This window comes from Rhamphochromis longiceps, linkage group LG9 (genome assembly GCF_057381845.1).
Source record: "Rhamphochromis longiceps isolate RC_006_pf linkage group LG9, R_longiceps_female_GT1.1, whole genome shotgun sequence".
Lineage (NCBI taxonomy): Eukaryota > Metazoa > Chordata > Actinopteri > Cichliformes > Cichlidae > Rhamphochromis > Rhamphochromis longiceps.
Window position 1 is genome coordinate 36,457,292 of NC_140565.1, and position 24,696 is coordinate 36,481,987.

Genomic DNA, 24,696 nt, shown 5'->3' on the forward strand with positions numbered 1-24,696 from the left:
TGTCACTGACAGTCGATGATTTTAGTGATAAAGAAATGTGTTCACAGAGAGAGGAAGAGGAAGAGGAGCGGTGTCTGTGAGGAGGAGCAGCTGTCCTGCTGTGCTTTGTGTCAGGACGTCCTGAAGGATCCAGTCTCTACCAGCTGTGGACACTGGTTCTGCAGACAGTGCATCTCCTCATACTGGGACCAGTCTGCTTCATTGGGAGACTCGTCCTGTCCCCAGTGTGGAGAAAGATCCAGAGCTGGACTGCAGACAGCCAGTCAGAGCAGCTGTGTACAAAGTAAGACTGAACATCTGTCTGCTGATGGACTCATTTCTGAAAACTGGACTTCTTCTTGTTGTTCAGACATTGAAGAGTTTTCTTTCTGTTTTTCTTTCTTTCAGCAGATGTTGGTCTGCAGGAGGTTTTAGATGAACATAAGATCAGTCTGAGGAGGAGATGTGAACGTGTGACTGAAGGAAGTGATGAAACAGGAAGTAGAACCCTCCTCAACACCATCTACACTGAGCTCTACATCACAGAGGGACAGAGTGAAGAGGTTCATACCCAGCATGAGGTGAGGCAGCTGGAGACAGCTTCCAAGATGGACGCCCTCCATGACGCTCCAATCAGGTGCCAGGACATCTTTAAAGCCTTACCTGACCAACAGAGACCCGTCAGAGTGGTTCTGACCAACGGCGTGGCTGGTGTTGGAAAAACCTTCTCAGTGCAGAAGTTCACTCTGGACTGGGCAGAGGGCTTGGAGAACCAACATGTCAGTGTGGTGGTTCTGCTTTCATTCAGGGAGCTGAACCTGATCAGAGATGAGCAGTACAGTCTTCTGGAGCTGCTCCATGTTTTCCATCCAACATTACAGAAGGTCTCAGCAGAGAAGCTGGCTGTCTCTCAGCTTTTGTTCATCTTTGACGGCCTGGATGAAAGCAGACTTTCATTGGATTTCACCAACAGGAAGCTGCTGTCTGATGTCACACAGAAGTCATCAGTCAGCCAGCTGCTGACAAACCTCATCCAGGGGAATCTGCTTCCCTCGGCTCTCGTCTGGATAACTTCCCGACCCGCAGCAGCCAATCAGATCCCTCCTACATGTGTTGACAGGCTAACAGAAGTACGAGGCTTCACTGACGCCCAGAAGGAGGAGTACTTCAGGAGGAGATTCAGTGATGAAGAGCTGTCCAGCAGAATCATCTCCCACATGAAGACATCCAGGAGCCTCCACATCATGTGTAGAATCCCAGTCTTCTGCTGGATCACTGCTACAGTTCTGGAGCACATGTTGACTACAGAGCAGAGAGGAGAGCTGCCCAAGACCCTGACTGACATGTACTCACACTTCCTGCTGGTTCAGACAAAGAGGAAGAAGAACAAGTACCATGAGGGACATGAGACGAGTCCACAGGAGCTGACGGAGGCTAACAGGGAAGTTCTTCTGAAGCTGGGGAGGCTGGCGTTTGAACATCTGGAGAAAGGAAACATCATGTTCTACCAAGAAGACCTGGAGCAGTGTGGTCTTGATGTCACGGAGGCCTCTGTGTACTCAGGAGTTTGTACAGAGATCTTCAAAAGAGAGTGTGTGATCTTCCAGAAACCAGTCTACTGCTTTGTTCATCTGAGCATTCAGGAGTTTCTGGCTGCTGTCTACATGTTCCACTGTCTCACCAGCAGGAAGACAAAGGTGCTGAGGGACTTTTTGGGGCAAAAGTACAGTGGGTCATCTCTGGATGATTTTCTCAAGATAATCATAAAGAAATCCCTCCAGAGTAAAAATGGCCACCTGGACCTGTTTGTCCGCTTCCTTCATGGCCTCTGTCTGGAATCCAACCAGAAACTCTTAGGAGCTCTGCTGGGTCAGACAGAGAACAGTCCAGAAACCATCCAGAGAGTCATCAAAAACCTGAAGAAGATGAACAGTCGTAAAATCTCTCCTGACAGAAGCATCAACATCTTCCACTGTCTGATGGAGATGAACGACCTCTCAGTACATCAGGAGATCCAAGAGTTCCTGAAGTCAGAGATCAGATCAGAGAAGAAACTCTCTATGATCCACTGCTCAGCTCTGGCCTTCATGCTGCAGATGTCAGAGGAGGTTCTGGAAGAGTTGGACCTGCAGAAGTACAAAGCTTCACAGGACGGACGACTGAGACTGATTCCAGCTGTGAGGAACTGCAGAAAGGCTCGGTGAGTCCAGATTTGATCATTAACATCATTGATCAATGTAGGTTAATAGTTTAATTTTTAAAATAAGAATCACAGTCCTTTATTTACTTTGTTTTATTATTTTGCGTTGAAATGGAGTCCAGAGTACATTCCTTGGCATTGCACATTTTAATATATTTTTAGCTGAGACTGTAATGGTAGGGAAGACTGAGAACCTTCAGAGACAGGTAGGGAAAGACCATCTCTGAATCGAGGAGGGGGCCTAAGGGTACATCTTTCACCATCTTACAATGCTGTGATTGCAGCCATTCCCCAACTCCTTGTGAATGGGACTGATGGACACTGATCAGTGGTCTTTGATCAGTGGGTTTTGATCAGTAGTTGTTGATCAATGGTCATGAGAATTTAATTTATAATTAAGATTAAGGAACTGACCTCCCAGCCCATTGTTCCTTCACTGGGCTGGTTTCAGTCATTATGCAAATGTACTGTTTATAAGATTGGGGAAACCTGCAGTCAGCTGAGACTGAAGAAGTCACTTGGATGAGTGACGAAATGTTTCTCCCACAAAACGCTACGTCCAGATGAACAGAATCAACTTTTGAACAAATAGAGGAGAGTCCCAGATTTTAATCCTAGTGGGAGTGTCCCTTAAGAGGGTATTTGACCAACTATTGATAAAAGGGTGTGGGTGATTATCAGCAGAGATTTCGAGAGATGAAACGTCTTCAAGAAAGTTTAAGAAGTCACTTTTCTTTCCAGGCTCCTTAGATTACCATGACTGGATGGTGAGAACCTACACAGACATATCAGGTGAAGTTTTCATTCTCATTTCCTTCTCTCACCCCAACCGGTCGAAAATGGCCCCGCCCCTCCCTGAGCCTTGTTCTGCCGGAGGTTTCTTCCTGTTAAAAGGGAGTTTTTCCTTCCCACTGTCGCCAAAGTGCTGCTCATAGGGGGTCATATGATTGTTGGGTTTTTCTCTGTACCTATGAAGCACCTTGAGGCGACTTTTGTTGTGATTTGGCGCTATATAAATAAAATTGAATTGAATTGAATTGAGTTAAATGTTAAAAGGGAGATGAAACACATATAAAGGCTCATTTACACCCCTGAGCCCTGCTCTAAAACATGGACAAATATGTAATTCTGTCTGTGAAGCTGGGTTTAAGAAACAAGTGTTTAAAGTTAGAGTTTTAAAAACATGTTTAGCGCCATCTTCTGTCAGCGCGGGACGTGACGTCATGTGATTGATTGGTTGGTTGGCAGACTCACATTAGTTTATGTTAGCTAACTAGTGACAGGATGGATACCTCTAAGGAAAATAAGGACACTCAAACTAAACATGAGTGTGAGGGGATCACTTTAGTGCTGCAGCAGTGAGTTTATGTTAAAACAGGACAGACTGTCCACTTTACTGTCTGTGTCTGTAGCAGGAAGTGGCTGTTGACTCTTTGGCTAGCTGCACTGGAATGGGAAAATCCAGCTGTTTGCCGTGATGTTCGGTTTGTTTATAAATGAGGACTGTGGAGGAGGAGAGCTTGTTTGAGTCAGGTGACAGGTGGTTCACCTGACCAAGTCTACCAGCGCTGCAAACAGCTGATGGGTTGATCACCGTCATTTTATCCAACAAAATAATCTTTCTGTTTCCAAACACATCCATACAGTTTACATCATAACAGCCCACTACATGCTCATCACACCACAAACATGCATAAACTTAAACATATCATAAAATATGTCCTGTACCTGTGTGATTAAATAACTCACAGAATATCAACATTCAAACCACAACTTTGTTGTTATTTTAATTGTCACCTTTTAACCATTGATTTTAAATTAAAACTGTCAGTTAAAATATTTTAACACAGAAAGAAAGAGCAGCAGAAATATTAAGAAAATGACAAATAAATCATTCTGTCTGTCTTCAGTCTCCATGAACAGCATCAACATTCTCTGGTGAAATTTCTCTTTCCTCCTTAAAATATGTTAAATGTCAGTTTAAATTAAAATTAATGGTTAAAACATGTATGTCACATATGATCATCAGGAAATAGAGAAAAGCGAATGATTCAGTTCCACATTTGCTCGAAGGCGTTAAAGTTCATTAAAATTGTCCAATTACTTTCTGATCTAAGATCAGATCTTAGATTACTTTCTAATCTCAGCCAAACGACTTGCTCAGAAACAAATAAACACAGAGATAAACTTCTCCTGACAGATATAATCTAATTGAATCATGTCCAACCTCAGAGAGAATACAGTCAGCCGTGTGCTGGGAGACATGTTTAACTGCAGTATACGAGCTCTGAGTGCTCCATCACAACTTGCAATGTGAGACAACAGCAGTAACCGATATCTCCAAAAATGTCAGACCAAATACGCTCCAGCTTAACAAATCAATATTTGAAACTTACTCCACTACATTGTCACCTAAAGAAATTATTGAAAGTGTAGCTGGTGACACAGAAACAGCGGATTTAAAAATTTTAAGTATAGATCAGGTTCATCAGATTATGACCTCACTCTGTTTTGTCTTCAAATACAGTACATTCAGTCTGTGTTTATAATGCATATTTTCAGCTTTTATAAAAACACATTTTATATTTTCTATAATCACAGACTGATAAACTGTGAATTCTCAGAAACTCACGGTGCAGTTGTGGCCTCAGCTCTGAAGTCTAACCCCTCCCATCTGACAGAGTTGGACGTGAGTTTCAACAAGCTGCGGGATTCAACAGTGAAGGTTCTGTGTGCTGGACTGGAGAGTCCAAACTGTCGACTGGAGAGTCTGAGGTGAGTTCACTGACTGCAGCTGCTGTTTTGTTTCTATATTTCAGATCTTTGGTTGATGTTTGAAACTTTCTTTAGTGTCTGAAAACAAATGTGAAGATATTTGAGTGCTTTCAGAAATGTTGTGTCTTTCCAAGCGACTGAACAACAGTTTTTCTTTTGGCTCCAAATAGAAGTGACAGAAAGTTGTGCTGAAACTGTTTCACAAAGTTGGATCCAATTCCATTAGTTTGTGATATACTTCAACTGAGCTGTTCACTGCCTAAACCCACAGAGACTGTCAGTCTGGACTTTTCTTTATTTCTATTGGCTGTCAGTGAGATTTCAGAGCAATCAGAGACTGTGGGTCTGTATATGAAGTATAATTCATGTGCAGTTGTTGAAGTTGTAGAATGAGAAATGGCACTTAGGGGTTTTTCCTGCTTTCATTCAATCAACCAATCAAAATTTATTTATATAGCACATTTTTAAAGACCGAAGTACACCAAAGTGCTTTCCAGTAAAATCATGATACAGATAAAAATCACAATATAAAATATAAATTACAGATATAAATAAAATAAATAAAATATAAAATAATTACATAATCTAAATGCAAAGCCAGATGTAAATTACCCTAATTCACCTTGAATGCCAGGTTAAACAAATACGTTTTTAGACGTGATTTAAAAGACTGAATGGAATCTGATGCGCGAATATGAAGAGGAAGAGTATTCCATAACCTGGGTGCGGCAACGGGAAAGGCACGGTCTCCTTTGTTCTTCAGCCGAGACCAAGGTTGCACTAAGAGCAGTTGGCCCGATGATCTTAGTGCTCTCTGAGGGCTATACAGACAGAGGAGATCGGCTAGGAAATCAGGTGCCATATTGTTTAGGATTTTATAACTAAACAATAAAATTTTAAAATCAATTCGGTATTTAATAGGAAGCCAGTGTAAATTTGCCAGAACAGGGGTGATAGAATCGTACTTTCTAGTGCTGGTCAAGAGACGTGCTGCGGCATTTTGGACCAGCTGCAAATGCTGAAGAAGAGAAGGTTGTAGGCCCAAGTAGAAAGAATTACAATAATCCAGTCTTGAAGTGATGAAAGCATCATTGTCCTGTTTGTGCTGATGAAAATGTTTATTGATGCGTGAATTCATTCTTCAACGCTCGATTCTGCCTGAACAATGTGAAACCCTTGCTTTTTTTTTTTTTTTGGTGTAACACAATTCAACGCGCTGAAGGATCGACTTGTTCAATTATCCAACAATGAAAACAGGAAACAGAGAAAGCTGGCTTTCAAAGGAAAAGCTGCTCCTTATGAAATATGTTGGCAGTAAAAGAAGAGCTGTAAGAAGAGCTGAAGCACATAAATGATCTACGTGCCTAAATATTAATTTGTGTAAGTGTTGCACAGCTGATGGCCGATGGCTGCTCCTGCTGCCATCGTGAGCGTGTTGTGAGTGTTGAGATTCAGGTGTAGACGTAATAATGTACATATAGCAGAGTTCCATGTTCCAGATCAGCTGATCAGAGTCAGGTCAAACAGCTCTGAGCATGCTCAGTCTGAGTTATGGAGCCCCATACTATGATTCACCATGGCAACGGGTAAATAAACAGCAGAGGTTCTGTGTGAATCCAGAGGAGCAGGAACATGAATAATGACAGTAGATGTTTGTGGAAAGTGCTGGAAGCAAATTTGTGTGTGATGTTCTTTCAGTGTTGCACTTTGTAGACGCTCCCTGAGCACTGGTCTCACAGCCAGCTGCACATAGAGACCAGTGTTGTTAGTCCAGGTAAGAAAATGACTTGTTGGAATGAAAATGAGCTTGTAGTTTGTCTGCTTTAATAATGTGACTGGAAAAAGGTGTTGGACTTCAAATATGTCCGTTTCTTTCACACTTCACCTTTAAAAGTGAAGCCATGTGGTTCCTGGAAGGAAAAACACAACTGTTTCAAGATAAATGTATGACTTTGATTTGAGTTTTTTCTCTTGTTGTGTTTGTTTGAAGCTGCTTCCTGTTGGCTTCAGCTGTTTGGAGTTTCCATTTTCTAAACTTCTACATTCTGAACCTTTTTCAGCTTTGAACAGATGATGAAACACTGAATGATTTCAAGCACACAATTTGTCTAATAAACTTACATCTTTTATTGTTTATGCAGATTGAAGGACTGTGGTTTGTCAGACATCAGCTGTGATTATCTGGCAGCAGCGCTGAAGTCCAACCCGTTGTATCCGAAACTATTGGACCTGAGTGGAAACTACTGTAACCTGCAGGATTCAGGAGTGAAGCAGCTGTGTGTTCTTCTGGAGAATCCACGATGTCGATTTGAAACTCTGAGGTCAGTCACATGTTTTAGTCGCGCTGAGATGAATAGGATGTGAAAGTTGTGCTGAAACTAAATTGCAGACATCAGCTGATATTATACTGATCCACACTGAGGATCTTCATGGTAAAGCCTGTTTTCTACTTCACTGGTCTAGTCCATTGACTGTAGCAGTACAATATTCACAATTCAACCAATTATTCCAACATATTGTCAGTGGCCCACACATGGGCCATCAAAGTTCACAACACACAGCGATCTGTGAAAAAAACAAACAAAACAAGAGCAGGAATTATTGCACACTCACAAATTCACTGATTCACTGCTTCACGGGATGCTGGGTAATGCTAGCTGCTCAGGTATGGGCGTGCTAACGGCTGTGAGAGGCTCAGTGGCTGCAGGACACTGAAGAAGAGAAAAGAGAGATGGAGGATATAGAAAGGAGGCAGAAATGACGCAGAATTTTAGCTCCAGAGAGGAGCTCTGTGTGTGGGCGGGGCTCAGGCAGCTCCACCCACACAGTGGCAGTGAAGCAGGTGAAGAGTGATGAATGAAGACAGCAGACAGGATTTCACAAGCTGATGTACAAACATGTAGAATGATAGTGGCAGCTACAGAAACAGGTCTATAAAGACTGAAGCATGTCTCCTTTGCATCGTCCATATTTGATACTGAGAGTTTCCAGAAGAGCAAACATCAAACACGCCTCCAAACATGTGACGAGTCAGACTGACATCATTTCTACAGAGAACAGTGTGAGCTCTCAGCAGGTCACTTCAATAAGAAGGACAAACAGTGCAGCAGGAATGACTAAACTCACTAACAGTCTGATATCCCCGTGTTCCTGTTGTTCTACAGCATCATCATTAATGCTGCTTCACCACCATCACTGCAGCTGACCAATCAGCTTCTGTGATATCATGTAACGCTCTGTGACTCAAATTGGAAAAAGTATAAATTCCTAATCTGAAGCTAACCTGAGACAAAAAAAATTACTGATGATTCCTACAAAGTGTGTGTGTTCAGTATGAGATGAGTTTGAATAAAACCACGGAGGACCGGGCCGTGGCTGTTCTCACACACATTTTTGTGTAGGATGAATAAAAAGGGCAAGAGCCTCATCCCTGTGGGGAGGAGCAGACCTGATGGGACAGGGCGACGTTTATCCGGCCTCTCTGAGTCCTGTTAGTTCCAAATCAAGAAACCAGCCTTATGTTTTCATCATAGGGCTTTTTTGGACCTGAGTAAAAACGTTGTCGCTGGAGCAAAAGGCCTTTTCCATGTACTTCTGCTCAGTGTTAAAGTGCTGATGATGTTCAAGCTTGGGCAGTAGGAGGGATTTCTGAGCATTCTTCACTGATCCAGAACAAAGGTCCAGAGTTTGATCATTCCTAGTAGGACAGGAAACATACTGATAAGAGTTTCAAAGTGTCTTTGTAAGTAAGCATGATTGAAATGAACCAGTATGAGTTTGGTTCCTGCAGTTTGTGCATCATAAACAGAGCTGAAGCAGAGGCAGCATGTACCTGTACCTCTTATAACACTGCTGTTATAAGAGCTGTGGAAACTCAGGTAAAAAGGACGTAATGATACTGCTCAAAGCTCCAGGACACTAAGAGAGTTACAGCATAATTTGTGAAAATAAAGACAGAAAGTCATCCAAATACGGCATTAAAATTCTGTCATCCTTCTCGCTCCCTCTTTGCGCTCACAGTCCTATCTGCATCATTAACACTCACATGTGGAAAACCAAAGTTCTACTGAGCAGAAGATGATCATTGGTGATGCTATCTTTAAAATACTCGTTGGAAATGTATGACTTTAATGTTTGAGTTTTTTCTCTTGTTGTGTTTGTTTGAAGCTGCTTTCTGTTAGCTTCAGCTGTTTGGAGTTTCCATTTCCTAAACTTCTACATTCTGAACCTTTTTCAGCTTTGAACAGATTATGAAATACTGAATGATTTCAAGAACACACGTTGTCCAATAAACTTACATCTTTCATTCTTTATACAGGTTGAGTTTCTGTGATTTGTCAACAATCAGCTGTGATTATCTGGCAGCAGTGCTGAAGCTCAACCCCTCGTATCCAAGAGAGGTGAACCTGAGCCTCAACAACCTTCAGGATTCAGGAGTGACGCAGCTGTGTGTTCTTCTGGAGAATCCACGATGTCGATTTGAAACTCTGAGGTCAGTCACCATGTTTTAATTGTTCTGTCATCGTCAATCTGTGGAACCACCTTTATACAGGAAGTCTGGTTTGACTCTTTCCAGGTGTCTTCCCTGCTTGTCCTGATACAAATAAACCTTTGTAGCCTTGCATGTCAAACCATATCATTCACACTTGTTAGAATAGAATAGATTAGAATAGAATTCCTTCTTTGTCACTATACCATTGTACAATGAGATACAGTGCATCTCCTACACAGTTCTCCCTCCCACACAGGGTGCACTGTTCTGCTGACTAGCGTGGTGTCATCAGAAAACTTGATGATGAGGATGTTGTTGTGGGTCAATCTGCAGGCATGGGTATAGAGAGAATAAAGGAGGGGGCTCAGCACACAGCCCTGTGGGGAGCTTGTGCTCAGTGTGCGATTGGAGGAAAGATGAGGGCCGAGTCTTACAGTCTGTGAGAAAGTTCTTTATCCAGGCATGATTGTATTGAAAGCTGAACTGTAGTCCACAAAGTGCATTCGCACATAGCTTTGCCGCTGTTCCAGGTGACTCAGCACAGAGTGGAGGGCTATGACGATGGTGTTTTCCATGGATCAGTTTGCGAGGTATGCAAACTGGTAGGGGTTGAATTCTGAGGGGAGGAAGTCCTTGATGTGCTGAAGGACCAGTCTCTCATGAAGCATTTCATGAATACCAGCTACCGGGCATTAATTGTTCAGGCTAGTGATGGGAGACTTCTTTGGCACTGGGATGATTGTGGCTGATTTAGACAGGATGGGATGGCTGCCTGATCCAGTGAGAGGTTTAAGATTCTGGTGAAGATGAGGGTGAGCTGCTGGGCACATCCTCTTAGCACATTGCCAGGTAATCCATCTGGACCGGCAGCCTTCCTGGGGTTCACTGCTATCAGTACTGTAGTCCAGTACTGATCCTGTGAAAGCTTCTAGGTCCTGGTGTTCAATTATGTCCCAGTCTGTCTGTGTGAAGTAGTCCTGCAGTTTGCAAAGTGTATTTTCAGGCTGGGGGGAGCAGGAGGGAGAAGTGGTCGGACTGGCCGAGGAGGGGGAGGGGTATGGCTCTCTATGCATGCTTAATGTTGGAGTAAACATGATCTAGAATGTTCTCTTCCCTGGTGGGACATTTGACATGATGATAGAACTTTGGGACAGAACAGTCTTTGTGTCGGCCTTATTAAAGTCACCTGCAATTATGTGAATACCGTCAGGGTGGGCCCGTTGCTGTTTGTTAATGGTTTCAGCAGGACGGAGAACGCCATGTTTATGTTGGCATTGGGTGGAATGTACTCTCTCAGTAGAAAAAAAGGCCGGCATCTTGGGGGTGGCTGTAGCTCAGGAGGTAGAGCAGGACACCTACTGATCGGAAGGTTGGTGGTTCAATCCCTGGCTCCTCCAGTGTGCATGTCAAGTGTCCCTGGGCAAGATACTAACCCCAAGTTGCTCTTCGATGCATCCATCGGAGTGTGAATGTGTGTGAATGTACTTAGAAAGCACTAAGTATAGAGAAAGTGCGTGTGAGAAACGGTGTGATTGGGTGAATGTGGCATGTTGTATACAGCGCTTTGAGTACTCTGGGAGAGTAGAAAAGCGCTATATAAGAATAAGTCCATTTACCATTCCATCTTACTGACATGTACTTGAGGTTCGGGGAGCAGGTTCGTTGTTGCACCAGCTTTCATGCACATAGATAAAGGGGGTCAGGTCTGCTGCTGCTGTCAGTCACTGCTGCTGAGGGATCTTTTAAAACCAATTGGCCTGCTCGCCAATCAGGAAGGACCTGTAGATAAAGACATAGAATACCACAAAACTCGGCCAGGGCCGTAACAGTCTCGCTATGTGAGTGCGATGAAAGTACCACGAAACAATGTCTGGTGCAGGTCCCCGATGTCTGTGAGGTCCTGGCAGGTGTAGCGAATTTTGAAAGCAGAACCAATAGTGCACAAAGAAATTAAAAGGATGTACAAACTAAGGAAACTAAACAAAAGAGAGGAGTACTAAGACGGAGAGCCATAAGCCGCTGCAACAACTTGTGCCGGCGTCTTGGAAGGATATGGCAGCTCTCCTCTTGTAGTGCTTGTTAAGCTGGGATTAGAAGCCTGGACCGCAGACTCCAGGGGAAAATATTACCTGGAAAGACCAAAGTAACCTATTAGAGGTATTTACACTAATATAGATTAATACTCAGTTTAAACTGCAGCAGATTTTATCAAAGCAGTTTGACAAGAGCAAAGCAAAGAATAAAAAGAATAATCAGATTACATCAATTTTACTTATTGAACCAACCCACTTTGAGCTGATTAGAATTAGAATTAGAATTCAACTTTATTGTCATTGCACATGCACAGGTACAGGGCAACGAAATGCAGTTTGCATCCATCCAGAAGTGCTTTAGTGATATAGATATATTACAATATATATTAGCAATAATATAGATATGTGAGTATATTACAGAAATGGGTCTATTATGGTATGTTATAATGTACACGGTATGAAGTATGTTGTGAATATTCTATAACTATAAGTATGTACAGGCTGTAGTGAGTACAAGCTATGTACAGGATATGAACAGGATATAAATATGAAAAACTATACAGAATATGAAATAAATAACTTTACAGAATCTGAGATATACAGCTATACAGAAATGGGAACTATGCAAGTTGTAAACAGTTGTAGGGTTAAAAATTATTGTGATGATGATTTAGTTCATTTGGGGCGATGAGAGGGACACTTCCAGCACTGTCGATTTGTTCATGGAAATAATCAGGAGAGCAGTATTCACTGATAGATCCCACATCTTCTTAAAGTTATAATCTGGACACTGATGGAAGTCCTAATCCTTCTCAGAATTATAATCCAATACAGCAATGATGATGATGATGATGATGAAGATGATGATAAGCAGTCTGTAATTCCAGTCCACTGTGGCCAATCTCCCCTTCCCTCCTCGGCTGGAGTTTCCGACTTCTGGAACCCTTTGAACTGCTCGTCTCACAGGATGCCGCAGACCGACCCAGAACACTTCCATGCATCCCAGTTTATACTTTCAAGTCACCCACCTTTCTTTCTAAAATCTAATCAATCAATCGGGTGTTTACATCAGATTCATTGATCTTCAGCCTCACCTTACTTTCCTTCATCTGTGACCTCTGACCCCCTTTAACTAAAGCAATGGTTATTTCATTTCATGTCTTTATTCAGTTCACATTTCATTAGCATGTTCATTATAGCATAATCCATTTAATCCAAATGTATCTTTGATTACGAATAAAGATGATCTACTTACTAGCATATAGTGAAAGGCTCTGTTTAGCTCTCTGACCATTTTCAACACGCTTAACACATAAGGCTGAATATCAGGTCCTTTTATTCCCTCAGGTATGATGTCAGGCACGGCCAGGAGGACTTGAATCTGTCCACATTACGCAACAACACTAAACATGTCTTTGTAAGCAGACATGGACACACGCTTTGTCTAATAAACTTACATCTTTCATTCTTTATACAGATTGAAGGAATGTGGTTTATCAGAGATCAGCTGTGATTATCTGGCAGCAGCGTTGAAGTCCAGCCCCTCTCATCTGAGAGAGCTGGACCTGACGTCCAATGACCTGAAGGATTCAGGAGTGAAGCATCTGTGTGGTTTTCTGGAGAGTCCAGGATGTGGGCTTGAAACTCTGAGGTCAGTCACCATTTTTTAGTTGTGCTGAGATGAATATGATGTTAAAGTTGTGCTGAAACTAAACTGCAGACATAATGCTGATATACTGATCCACACTGAGGATCTTCATGGTAAAGTCTGTTTTAATAGAATTCGGGGCTGTTAGTCTCAATAATATCTGATAAGAAAGCTGCTTTAGCTGCCTTAACAGAGTTCTGGTATAGAGAGCGGCTCCTACAAAGAATGTCATATGATATCTAAATGTCTGTGAAGGTTCTCAGTCATCCAGGTCATCGTAGTCAAAGGAGCTTGCAAAGAAAAGCGTCTGGACTTCTTTAAGTTACTTGAAGACATTTCACCTCTCATCCGAGAAGCTTCTTCAGTTCTAAGGTCAAATGGTGGAGAGTCCCAGATATAGGCCTAGTGGGAGTATCCCCCCACAGAGGGACAAAAGGACCCCTGATGATCCCCTAATCACCTGAGCCAAGGTGTGAAACTGGGTGTGGGTCCCAATCAGCCAGAGTTTCGGGTGAGTTCATTGTGAAACCTGGCCCCACCTTATCATGCGAATTCCTGAGGTCAGATGGCCCAGGATGTGAGGGGGTGTTAAAGGCGTCTGGGAAGGGATCTTAGCATACACCACATTGTTAAGTCTGGTGTATGCTGTACAGTGCAGCGAGGAATGTTCAGACCTCTACATTGGAGAGACCAAACAGCCACTTCACAAGCGCATGGCACAACACAGAAGAGCCACCTCCACAGGACAAGACTCAGCTGTCCATCTGCATCTTAAGGATAAAGGACACTCTTTCGAGGATGCCAATGTTCACATTTTGGACAGAGAGGACTAGGGATGGGTACCGGTGTCCGGTGCCATGATGGCACCGGTTCTGACATAAACGGTAGTAACCAGACCAAAAAGCAGCGCACATTTCGGTGCTTTATTTCAGTGCTTCTTTTTCCTGAGCTGTGATACACTTCTAGCCAATCATTTTACGTTTCCGAGGATAGTAGGCGGGTCCAGGTACGTACGTTCTTTTAGAGCAGAGCTACCGATTAAAAATGCCCAAGGCGAAGCGGTCAAAAGTCTGGCTGTACTTCACAGCAAAATATGCAAACTCAGCAGCAACAAGTGCTTTAAGCTGATACTGTGATACTGTCAAAGGAGGTAACACCTCGAATCCGATGAAACACCTGGCGACGCATAGTATTTTTTTAAAAAGCCGAGAAATGCGCCGTATTTGATAGCTTGCTGCGAGACCTCACACCGAGCACATCTACTGCGGGTGGGTTGCCTGTTATCGGACCCGGAGTTAGCAACATCCCCCAAAAACACGAAGAGGAGAGTCCTGGCCCCTAGCCCTGCCAGTGTAGCAGAAATGATGAGGATGATGATGCAGCAGCAGCCGTTCTTCTCTGCGTGAGTAGCTTAATGTTGTTCGTGTGTAATTTACGTTGAGTAGGCTAACCACGTTATTACATTAATGCAGTAAGGTGAACTAGCAAACATCATCATAGCTACATGCGGCTGTCTTCTTGTTTGATGGCAGATACTCCCTTCACCCTGGCCAAAAAGGCTAAAATGACCAAAGAAAAAGTGGAAAACAGTTAAACATGAGAGGTTTAGGACAAAGTTTGTGTTTTTTTCCCCATTGTTTAAGCACTGCTTCCAGCCAAGAGTGATACCATATATGCCCCATAGCTGCAGAAAAGGCTAACATTGTTATATTTTTACAAAAAAACAGCTGAACATGAGAGGTTTTTGGACCAATTTTGTGTTCTCCATTCTTTAAGCACCGTTTAAGCACCGGCACCGTTTCAAAAGTACCAATTTGGCACCGGTATCGGATAAAACCTAAACGATACCCATCCCTAGAGAGGACAGATGGTTTGAAAGAGTGAAAGAAGCCATCTACAGGGAGTGCAGAATTATTAGGCAAATGAGTATTTTGTCCACATCATCCTCTTCATGCATGTTGTCTTACTCCAAGCTGTATAGGCTCGAAAGCCTACTACCAATTAAGCATATTAGGTGATGTGCATCTCTGTAATGAGAAGGGGTGTGGTCTAATGACATCAACACCCTATATCAGGTGTGCATAATTATTAGGCAACGTCCTTTCCTTTGGCAAAATGGGTCAAAAGAAGGACTTGACAGGCTCAGAAAAGTCAAAAATAGTGAGATATCTTGCAGAGGGATGCAGCAGTCTCAAAATTGCAAAGCTTCTGAAGCGTGATCATCGAACAATCAAGCGTTTCATTCAAAATAGTCAACACGGTCGCAAGAAGCGTGTGGAAAAACCAAGGCGCAAAATAACTGCCCATGAACTGAGAAAAGTCAAGCGTGCAGCTGCCAAGATGCCACTTGCCACCAGTTTGGCCATATTTCAGAGCTGCAACATCACTGGAGTGCCCAAAAGCACAAGGTGTGCAATACTCAGAGACATGGCCAAGGTAAGAAAGGCTGAAAGACGACCACCACTGAACAAGACACACAAGCTGAAACGTCAAGACTGGGCCAAGAAATATCTCAAGACTGGTTTTTCTAAGGTTTTATGGACTGATCAAATGAGAGGGAGTCTTGATGGGCCAGATGGATGGGCCCGTGGCTGGATTGGTAAAGGGCAGAGAGCTCCAGTCCCACTCAGACGCCAGCAAGGTGGAGTACTGGTTTGGGCTGGTATCATCAAAGATGAGCTTGTGGGGCCTTTTCGGGTTGAGGATGGAGTCAAGCTCAACTCCCAGTCCTACTGCCAGTTTCTGGAAGACACCTTCTTCAAGCAGTGGTACAGGAAGAAGTCTGCATCCTTCAAGAAAAACATGATTTTCATGCAGGACAATGCTCCATCACACGCGTCCAAGTACTCCACAGCGTGGCTGCAAGAAAGGGTATAAAAGAAGAAAAACTAATGACATGGCCTCCTTGTTCACCTGATCTGAACCCCATTGAGAACCTGTGGTCCATCATCAAATGTGAGATTTACAAGGAGGGAAAACAGTACACCTCTCTGAACAGTGTCTGGGAGGCTGTGGTTGCTGCTGCACGCAATGTTGATGGTGAACAGATCAAAACACTGACAGAATCCATGGATGGCAGGCTTTTGAGTGTCCATTCTATGAAGAAATTCTATGACTCTGTTGTGGCTTCTGCTATCTTTTATGGTGTGGTCTGCTGGGGCGGCAGCATCTCTGCTGGGGACAGGAAGAGACTGAACAGGGTGATCCGAAGGGCCAGCTCTGTTCTAGGATGCCCTCTGGACCCAGTGGAGGTGGTGAGTGACAGGAGAACGGCGGCTAAGCTGTCATCCCTGATGGACAACATCTCCCACCCCATGCAGCAGACTGTGACAGCACTGAGCAGCTCCTTCAGTGGGAGACTGCGGCACCCACGGTGTGGGACGGAGAGATTTCGCAGGTCTTTCCTCCCCACTGCTGTCAGACTCCACAACAAAGACTTTAACTGAACAAACACACACATCCACACATGTGCAATAACACTAAGTGCAATAATCCTTTCTGTCATCGTTGTATTTTTACTCAGTTGTATATAGTATTTGTATTTGTATTCTATTTTTATCTTATTGTATATTTATTTTATTTTATTCTACTGTATATAGTATTTTATTTTATTCTATTCTGTACAGTTGTGTACTGTATTTATTCTTATTGTATTCTAATTTTTGCCTCATAACTTTTGCACTGTCCACTTCCTGCTGTGACAAAACAAATTTCCCACGTGTGGGACTAATAAAGGTTATCTTATCTTATCTTATCTTATCTTATCTTGCAAAGAAAGGTGGCTATATTGGTCGCTGATTTGTTTTTGTTTTCTTTTTGAATGTCAGAAATGTATATTTGTGAATGTGGAGATGTTATATTGGTGTCACTGGTAAAAAGAAATAATTGAAATGGGTATATATTTGTTTTTTGTTAAGTTGCCTAATAATTATGCACAGTAATAGTCACCTGCACACACAGATATCCCCCTAAAATAGCTAAAACTAAAAACTACTTCCAAAAACATTCAGCTTTGATATTAATGAGTTTTTTGGGTTCATTGAAAACATGGTTGTTGTTCAATAATAACATTATTCCTCAAAAATACAACTTGCCTAATAATTCTGCACCCCCTGTATGTCCACTGTGAGCGACCATCTTCTAACAGAGGCGGTGGTTTACGACACCAACTCTCTGCCATCTATAATCCAGTTCTGAGATCCCTTCCCAGACGTCTTAACGCCCACTCAAATCAAATCAAATCAAATCAAATCACTTTTATTGTCACATCACATGTGCAGGTACATTGGTACAGCACATGTGAGTGAAATTCTTGTGTGCGAGCTTCACAAGCAACAGAGTTGTGCAAAATACAATAACATAAACAGGCAAAATATACGAATGGCTAGATCTGAAACTAATAAATATATGTACAATATATAATAGTATATGCAAAAAAAAAATTTCTGGATGTGTATACTAAATGTTTTTCTACGTGTGTGTGTGTGTGTGTGTGTGTGTGTATACACCTATTTTACAAATTAAATAGAGTAAACAATAAATAAAATATATAAAAATATACAGAGTTGAATATGTGCAAAACAGTGGCATTACTGTACAGTGTGGAGTGCATAATGTTGAAGTTCCAGTAGTGAAGCTGAGGTGTCTATGACGTGTTCAGCAGTCTGATGGCCTGATGGAAGAAGCTGTCTCTCAGTCTGCTGGTACGGGACCGGATGCTGCAGAACCTCCTTCCTGATGGAAGCAGTCTGAACAGTTTATGGCTGGGGTGACTGGAGTCCTTGATGATCCTCCCCGCTTTCCTCAGGCACCGCTTCCTGTAGATGTCTTGGAGGGAGGGAAGCTCACCTCCAATTATCCGTTCAGAGCACCGCACTACTCGCTGGAGAGCTTTGCAGTTGTAGGCTGTGCTGTTGCCATACCAGGTGGTGATGCATCCAGTGAGGATGCTCTCAATGGCACAGTGATAGAAGGTCCTGAGGATGCGGGGGCTCATGCCGAATCTTTTCAGTCTCCTGAGAAAGAAGAGGCGCTGCTGCACCTTCTTCACTGTTTTGTTTGTGTGTACTGACCACGTAAGATCCTCAGCCAGATGTACACCAAGGAACCGGAAGCTGCTCACTCTCTCCACAGCAGCGCCGTTGATAGTGATGGGGGTGTGTACTTCTCTGCACCTCCGGAAGTCCACTATCAACTCCTTTGTCTTTGCGACGTTGACTCACATCCTGGGCCATCTGATCTCAGGAATTCGCATGATAAGGTGGGGCCAGGTTTCACAATGAACTCACCTGAAACTCTGGCTGTTTGGGACCCACACCCAGTTTCACACCTTGGCTCAGGCGATTAGAGGATCATCAGGGGTCCTTTTGTCCCTCTGTGGGGGGATGCTCCCTTTTTTTTTCTCTCTCTCTTTTTTTCTTTTTTCTTTTTTCTTTTTTTTTTTTTTTGGCCTGTCCCGTTTGGTTCTTTTGCCATCAGAATTGTTGTCTAAAGGCAAAGAAAGATGCCCAACGGATTTACTTTACCAAACTGACCATCCCAGCCTTGCCGTAATGGTCCATTTGATTCACCTTTTATTGTTTATTTTATTTTCACTTGACTGGGGGACAGACTTGACTGGGGGAAAGAAGGGGAGAAAGAAAGAGGGAAAGAGAAACAGCTTAGAAGAGGGACGGGGGAGAAGGGCAAAAAACAAGAACCAACAGAATGGGCAGAAAAAAAAAAGAAAGAAAAAAAAATGCATATATCGATCACCTGGATCTATGGGGGGAAACTCCCACTAGGCCTATATCTGGGACTCTCCACCATTTGACCTTAGAACTGAAGAAGCTTCTCGGATGAGAGGTGAAATGTCTGCAAGTAACTTAAAGAAGTCCAGATGCTTTTCTTTTCAGATGGACGGCAGGCACGCCATAAGGCTCGTATAGTGTCATTTAGCCAAGGTTGAGGAGAAGTCTTGGGACGTTTCATCTTTATAGGGGCCATAGTGTCTAAGATGGAACAACAGGTGGATAGCATAGAGTTGGCAAAATCATCAACCAAGGGGGGTGTATAACAGTTCGTATCCGTACAATCTGGATCAAAAAAGGCCGTAGTGAAATTAGCCACAGTCTCTGAGTTAATGATATGTACAGGGCGACAACAGCCTTCAGAATTTAATTCAATTGCACATAGCTCAACATCAAACATTACCAAAAAATGGTCAGAAATACCAGCATTGTCGATGTCCATAGTTCAAATATTCAGAGCATTTGAGAGGACCAAATCCAAAGTATGGCCTTTAACATGAGTTGGTTCACTGACCCACTGTGTAAGGTTAAACGAGTCAATTAGGGAAAGGAAATACTTGGCTAGCAGGTCATCATCACAACAAATATGTATGTTAGAATTTCCAGTAATAAGAGCTTGATCAGAACTTAATAAAAATGAACCTAAAAAGTCAACGAATTCACAGATAAAAGACCTATTGTATTTAGGTGGTCGAGATGTTGAGGAGCATCTCAACAACCCCAGAGAGGTGTGGCAAGCCATACAGATGATTACCAACGACAAAGGATGTTCTGTGACACCCGGGGACTCAGATGTGGGGCTAGCAGAGGAGCTGAACAGGTTTTTTCCCGTTTTGAGTCTTAAACACAGCACTCAGCCACACCATTCAGTCAGAACTGTCAGAACTCTGGCACAGGTTTTCAGCCAACAGGTCCTTAGACAGGCAGCCAAAATCATCAATGACCCCTCTCACATTCTTCACCCCGCATTTCAATGGCTCCCCTCTGGGCGATGCCTCCGCTGCATTTCCTGCAGGACTGAGGGGAGGAGAGCCACCTTTGTCCCCAAAAGCCACCCTGCTTTTTAACTCCAGCCGATGAGACCATTTCCCAAACCAGAAACATAAACTACTCTACACTCTTTTTATACTGCTATTTTATTCACTTTTACTCACTTACAGTTATTTATTCACCTTTCAGTCACTTTAATTTTAAAAATGTGTTTTAAAATTAAATTGTCTAATAAACTTACATCTTTCATTCTTCATACAGTTTGATGGACTGTGGTTTGTCAAAGATCAGCTGTGATTATCTGGCAGCAGCACTGAAGTCCAACCCCTCCCATCTGACAGAGCTGGACCTACAATATAACAACCTGAAGGATCCAGATGTGAAGCAGCTGTCTGATCTTCAGCAGAGTCCAGACTGCAAACTGGAGACTCTGTGGTGAGTAGAGTGATGGAGTGAGTGGGTGGTGCTGTCAGCAGTATTGTACTAAACACAGTCAGTATGAAACAAAGATCCAGTGTTTCCTGTAAAGCTGCAGCTTCTCAGTGAAGCTGTGAGAGGAGAACGGTGACAGGCTTCAGGATTGGACACAAACACTTCCTGTTTCTGGCTTTTTGTCACCTTTATGGTCACCATAGTAACGGCTGACACGCTCTGATCAAACGCTGTCAACAGCCAATCAGCTCTCTGAACAAAGCAGCACGCAGACCAATGACTGCATTCATTTCCAAGTTTAAAGCAGTGAAGATCACAGTCTGTAGGTGAGGAAGAATTTAGTGAGAGCAGATGTTTGGATGGAATTCCTCCAGTGAACAGCTGGAACCGTCCATCTGGATTGTTGGGGTTCCTACAGAGCTCAGAGTGGACACACCAAGGTTCTTCTAATGAATGAAAGTCCAAACTCAGACTAGGAGGGAAAAACATTTTCATCAACTTCAATAAAAATCCAAAGATTAGAAAAAGTGAAGCAACAATTCAATTCAATTCAATTTAATTTTATTTATATAGCGCCCAATCACAAAAAAAGTCACCTCAAGGCGCTTCATAGGTACAGAGAAAAACCCAACAATCATATGACCCCCTATGAGCAGCACTTTGGCGACAGTGGGAAGGAAAAACTCCCTTTTAACAGGAAGAAACCTCCGGCAGAACCAGGCTCAGGGAGGGGCGGGGCCATCTGCTGTGACCAGTTGGGGTGAGAGAAGGAAAACAGGATGAAGACATGCTGTGGAAGAGAGACAGAGGTTAATAACAGATATGATTCAATGCAGAGAGGTCTGTTAATACATAGTGAGTGAGAAAGGTGACTGGAAAGGAAAAACTCAATGCATCATGGGAATCCCCCGGCAGCCTACGTCTATTGCAGCATAACTAAGGGAGGATTCAGGGTCACCTGGTCCAGCCCTAACTATATGCTTTAGCAAAAAGGAAAGTTTGAAGCCTAATCTTAAAAGTAGAGATAGTGTCTGTCTCCTGAATCCAAATTGGAAGCTGGTTCCACAGAAGAGGGGCCTGAAAACTGAAGGCTCTGCCTCACATTCTACTTTTAAATACTCTAGGAACAACAAGTAGGCCTGCAGAGCGAGAGCGAAGTGCTCTAATAGGGTGATATGGTACTACAAGGTCATTAAGATAAGATGGGGCCTGATTATTTAAGACCTTGTATGTGAGGAGCAGGATTTTGAATTCTGGATTTAACAGGAAGCCAAAACAGGAGAAATCTGCTCTCTCGTTCTAGTCCCTGTCAGGACTCTTGATGCAGCATTTTGGATTAGCTGAAGGCTTTTCAGGGAGGTTTTAGGACATCCTGATAATAATGAATTACAGTCGTCCAGCCTGGAAGTAATAAATGCATGAACTAGTTTTTCAGCGTCACTCTGAGACAGGATATTTCTAACTTTAGAGATGTTGCACAAATGGAAGAACGCAGTCTTACATATTTGTTTAATATGTGCGTTGAAGGACATGTCCTGGTCAAAAATGACTCCAAGGTTCCTCACAGCGTTACTGGAGGCCAAGGTAATGCCATCCAGAGGAAGAATCTGCTTAGATACCATATTTCTAAGCTTTTCAGGGCCGAGTACAATAACCTCAGTTTGATCTGAATTAAGAAGCAGAAAGTTAGCGGCCATCCAGGTCTTTATGTCTTTAAGACATTCCTGCAGTTTAACTCATTGGTGTGTGTTATCTGGCTTCATGGACAGATAAAGCTGGGTGTCATCTGCATAGCAGTGTAAATGTATGCTATGTCTTCTAATGATGCTGCCTAAGGGAAGCATGTATAATGTAAACAGAATTGGTCCTAGCACTGAACCCTGTGGAACTCCATAATTAACCTCAGTGTGTGAAGAGGACTCTCCATTTACATGCACAAACTGGAGTCTATTAGATAGATATGATACAAACCACTGCAGCACAGTACCTGTAATACCTACAGCATGTTCTAATCGCTCTAATAGGATATTATGGTCAACAGTATCGAACTCTGCACTAAGGTCTAGCAGGACAAGCACAGAGATGAGTCCACTGTCAGAGGCCATAAGAAGATCATTTGTAACCAGTACTTGTAACACGTTACTGTAATCCGATTACTTTTTTCAAGTAACGAGCAAAGTAAAGGATTACTATTGCAAAAACGGTAATTAGATTACCGTTACTTTCCCGTAGGAACGCTGCGTTACTGCGTTACTAAAACCGTGATTTTTTTTGTGAGAGTATCTCATGACAGTGACGTAAGTGAGTGTGACGTTCGTGACAACAGCTGTGTGCAGATCAACAATGGATCATATATCGAGTGCAGAGAGAGTATGAGCATACACCGTTTAAAGCGTGGAAGTACTGACCTTACTTTGAGTTAGATTCCATAAAAGTGACAAAAACATTAGTGTCCGCTGTGCGTGGGAAGAAAACTTCTTTTTACAGTGAAAAAAACCCCTAAACTTCCGAGCAAGCACCGAGTAGCTACGACGTAATGGGAAACTCACAGAGAAACTCGCGGACTCTTCAACTGACTGCAGCACACCTGCACCAGGGTAAACCTCCGCCTACCCCCAGTCCTGCTTTACAGGTGAAAATAGGGCAACAGGACCGCTATGTCTTTGACTTTATTTATTTTCTGCTGTGTTTTACTTGCATCTATTTGAAAGACTGAGTGTAAACACAAAAAATATGTTATTTTATGTGCTGGAATGTGCAGAAAATAGGTTTAAATGTTAAACTAATTTATTCAAGTCAGAGAATGTTGCAGATAATTAAATTTTTGCTTGATGCATAAAGTAAAAAGATTAAAACTAATAAAACAAGTTTTAAAAAGAGACTTTTCCATTTGATTACATTTTGTATGATGGATTATGTAGAAAAACTAGAATTGGGCTGAAAGATCTATCGCTTTATCACCAATCGTGTTTTTAAAAAGTAACTAAGTAACTAAGTAACCAAGTAATTAATTACTTTTGAAAATAAGTAATCAGTAAAGTAACAGGATTACTTTTTGGGGGAGTAATCAGTAATTAGTTACTGATTACTTTTTTCAAGTAACTTGACCAACACTGTACCTGACAGGAAACATGGCGGCTCAAACGCTCAAAAGCTTGGTTATACTTTTCAAGAATGGATGACAACAGTGCAACTTGCAATACTTGCAAAGTAGATACTTCATTTAAGGGAGGAAACACTACGAATATGCAAAAGCATTTGCTCACAAAACACACGATGACCTTAAATGAATGTCGTGTTTTTAATTCGGTAACGTTTGCACGTCCTCTCCCGTTAACGCAGCAGGTAAATAATCAACTAACAGTGCATATTATGTTAGCGCGGATTTAGTGACCATGATGAGAGAGGCAGTCTGGCTCAGATGCTGGCAGCTCTCGCTGCAGTCTGCCGGCAGCGTCTCCTTTCAGGCCAGGATAGACGAACGTCACCGAGCAGTGACTGAGTTTGTGGTCAAAGGTTTGCACCCGTTTGCCACAGCAGATGATTTTCAGTGAGTGAATGTGTTTAATTGTAGGCAGGGACATTACTGGATATTCTTGTGTAATTGCTACAGAATAATTTATGTTATACTTTTTTTTGCTACAGAAGAATATTTATTTTATTATTTTACATTTAAAAAGATTTTCCCTGGGCACCCTGTGACACCCATTGAAGAGCCGTAGGCTGGATCTCTTAAGATCTCACTGCTGGGTTTGTAAGGCCATGTTACTCCTAAATTTCTATCTTGTTCAAAGAGAAGATATGAAACAAAGTTCTAAGCTAATCGACCTTAGTGTTCTCCTTTTTTAAAAAGAATCGATAAAGAATCGATAAGGAATCGAATCGTTAAACAGAATCTAAAATGGAATCGGAATCGTGAAAATCTTATCAATACCCATCCCTAGTCCCAGCACTGACGTCCCTGCTGCTCTTTATACTGGATGTGCTGCATCACTGACTGACAGCTGATGAAGAGTCTCTGGAAACACTCGTTTATCTCCTCTGCTCTTCCTCCTTCTCTCTGCAGGTAAATGATAAATGTGATAAATGTGCTGGAAAAGCTTGAAATGGGACATTGAAAGTGCTTAAAAAGTGCTTGAATTTGACCCTGAAAAAAGCGTATGAACCCTATCTCTGGAAACACTCATTTATCTCCTCTGCTCTTCCTTCTTCTCTCTGCAGGTGGTGATGATGGTAAACAGGACGGTGTGTGTGCTGAGAGGAGCAGCTGTGTCCTGATGATCCAGAGAGGTTGAAGCAGCAGCAGCTTGTGTGTAGAGACGCTCTGACTGGGCCATGTTACTGGGAGGTGGAGAGGA

At 42.6% G+C, this 24,696-nt stretch overlaps 2 protein-coding genes across 3 annotated transcripts in view; both read left to right on the forward strand.

The window, feature by feature from the left end:
- Positions 1 to 24,599, forward strand: LOC146662818 (NACHT, LRR and PYD domains-containing protein 12-like). 2 transcript variants are annotated; one of them, XM_085417637.1, is made up of 8 exons: positions 1 to 283; positions 388 to 2,179; positions 4,781 to 4,954; positions 7,096 to 7,275; positions 9,273 to 9,446; positions 12,957 to 13,130; positions 20,168 to 20,341; positions 24,560 to 24,599. In XM_085417637.1, the coding sequence occupies exons 1-8, from the start codon at positions 16 to 18 to the stop codon at positions 24,564 to 24,566; spliced, it is 2,943 nt and encodes a 980-aa protein (XP_085273763.1). In that variant the 5' UTR covers positions 1 to 15; the 3' UTR covers positions 24,567 to 24,599. The 2 variants fall into 2 exon arrangements, with proteins under 2 accessions (XP_085273763.1, XP_085273764.1); XM_085417638.1 differs by lacking the exon at positions 24,560 to 24,599 and having other exon boundaries at positions 20,168 to 20,345.
- LOC146662815 (NACHT, LRR and PYD domains-containing protein 12-like) overlaps positions 1 to 24,644 on the forward strand; it is an 83,267-nt gene extending 58,623 nt beyond the window's left edge. The window contains exon 11 of the mRNA XM_085417635.1: positions 24,560 to 24,644. Coding sequence (XP_085273761.1) covers positions 24,560 to 24,566 — 7 coding nt within the window. The 3' untranslated portion in view covers positions 24,567 to 24,644. The remainder of the gene's footprint in view (positions 1 to 24,559) is intronic.
- Positions 24,645 to 24,696: the final 52 nt, after the last annotated feature.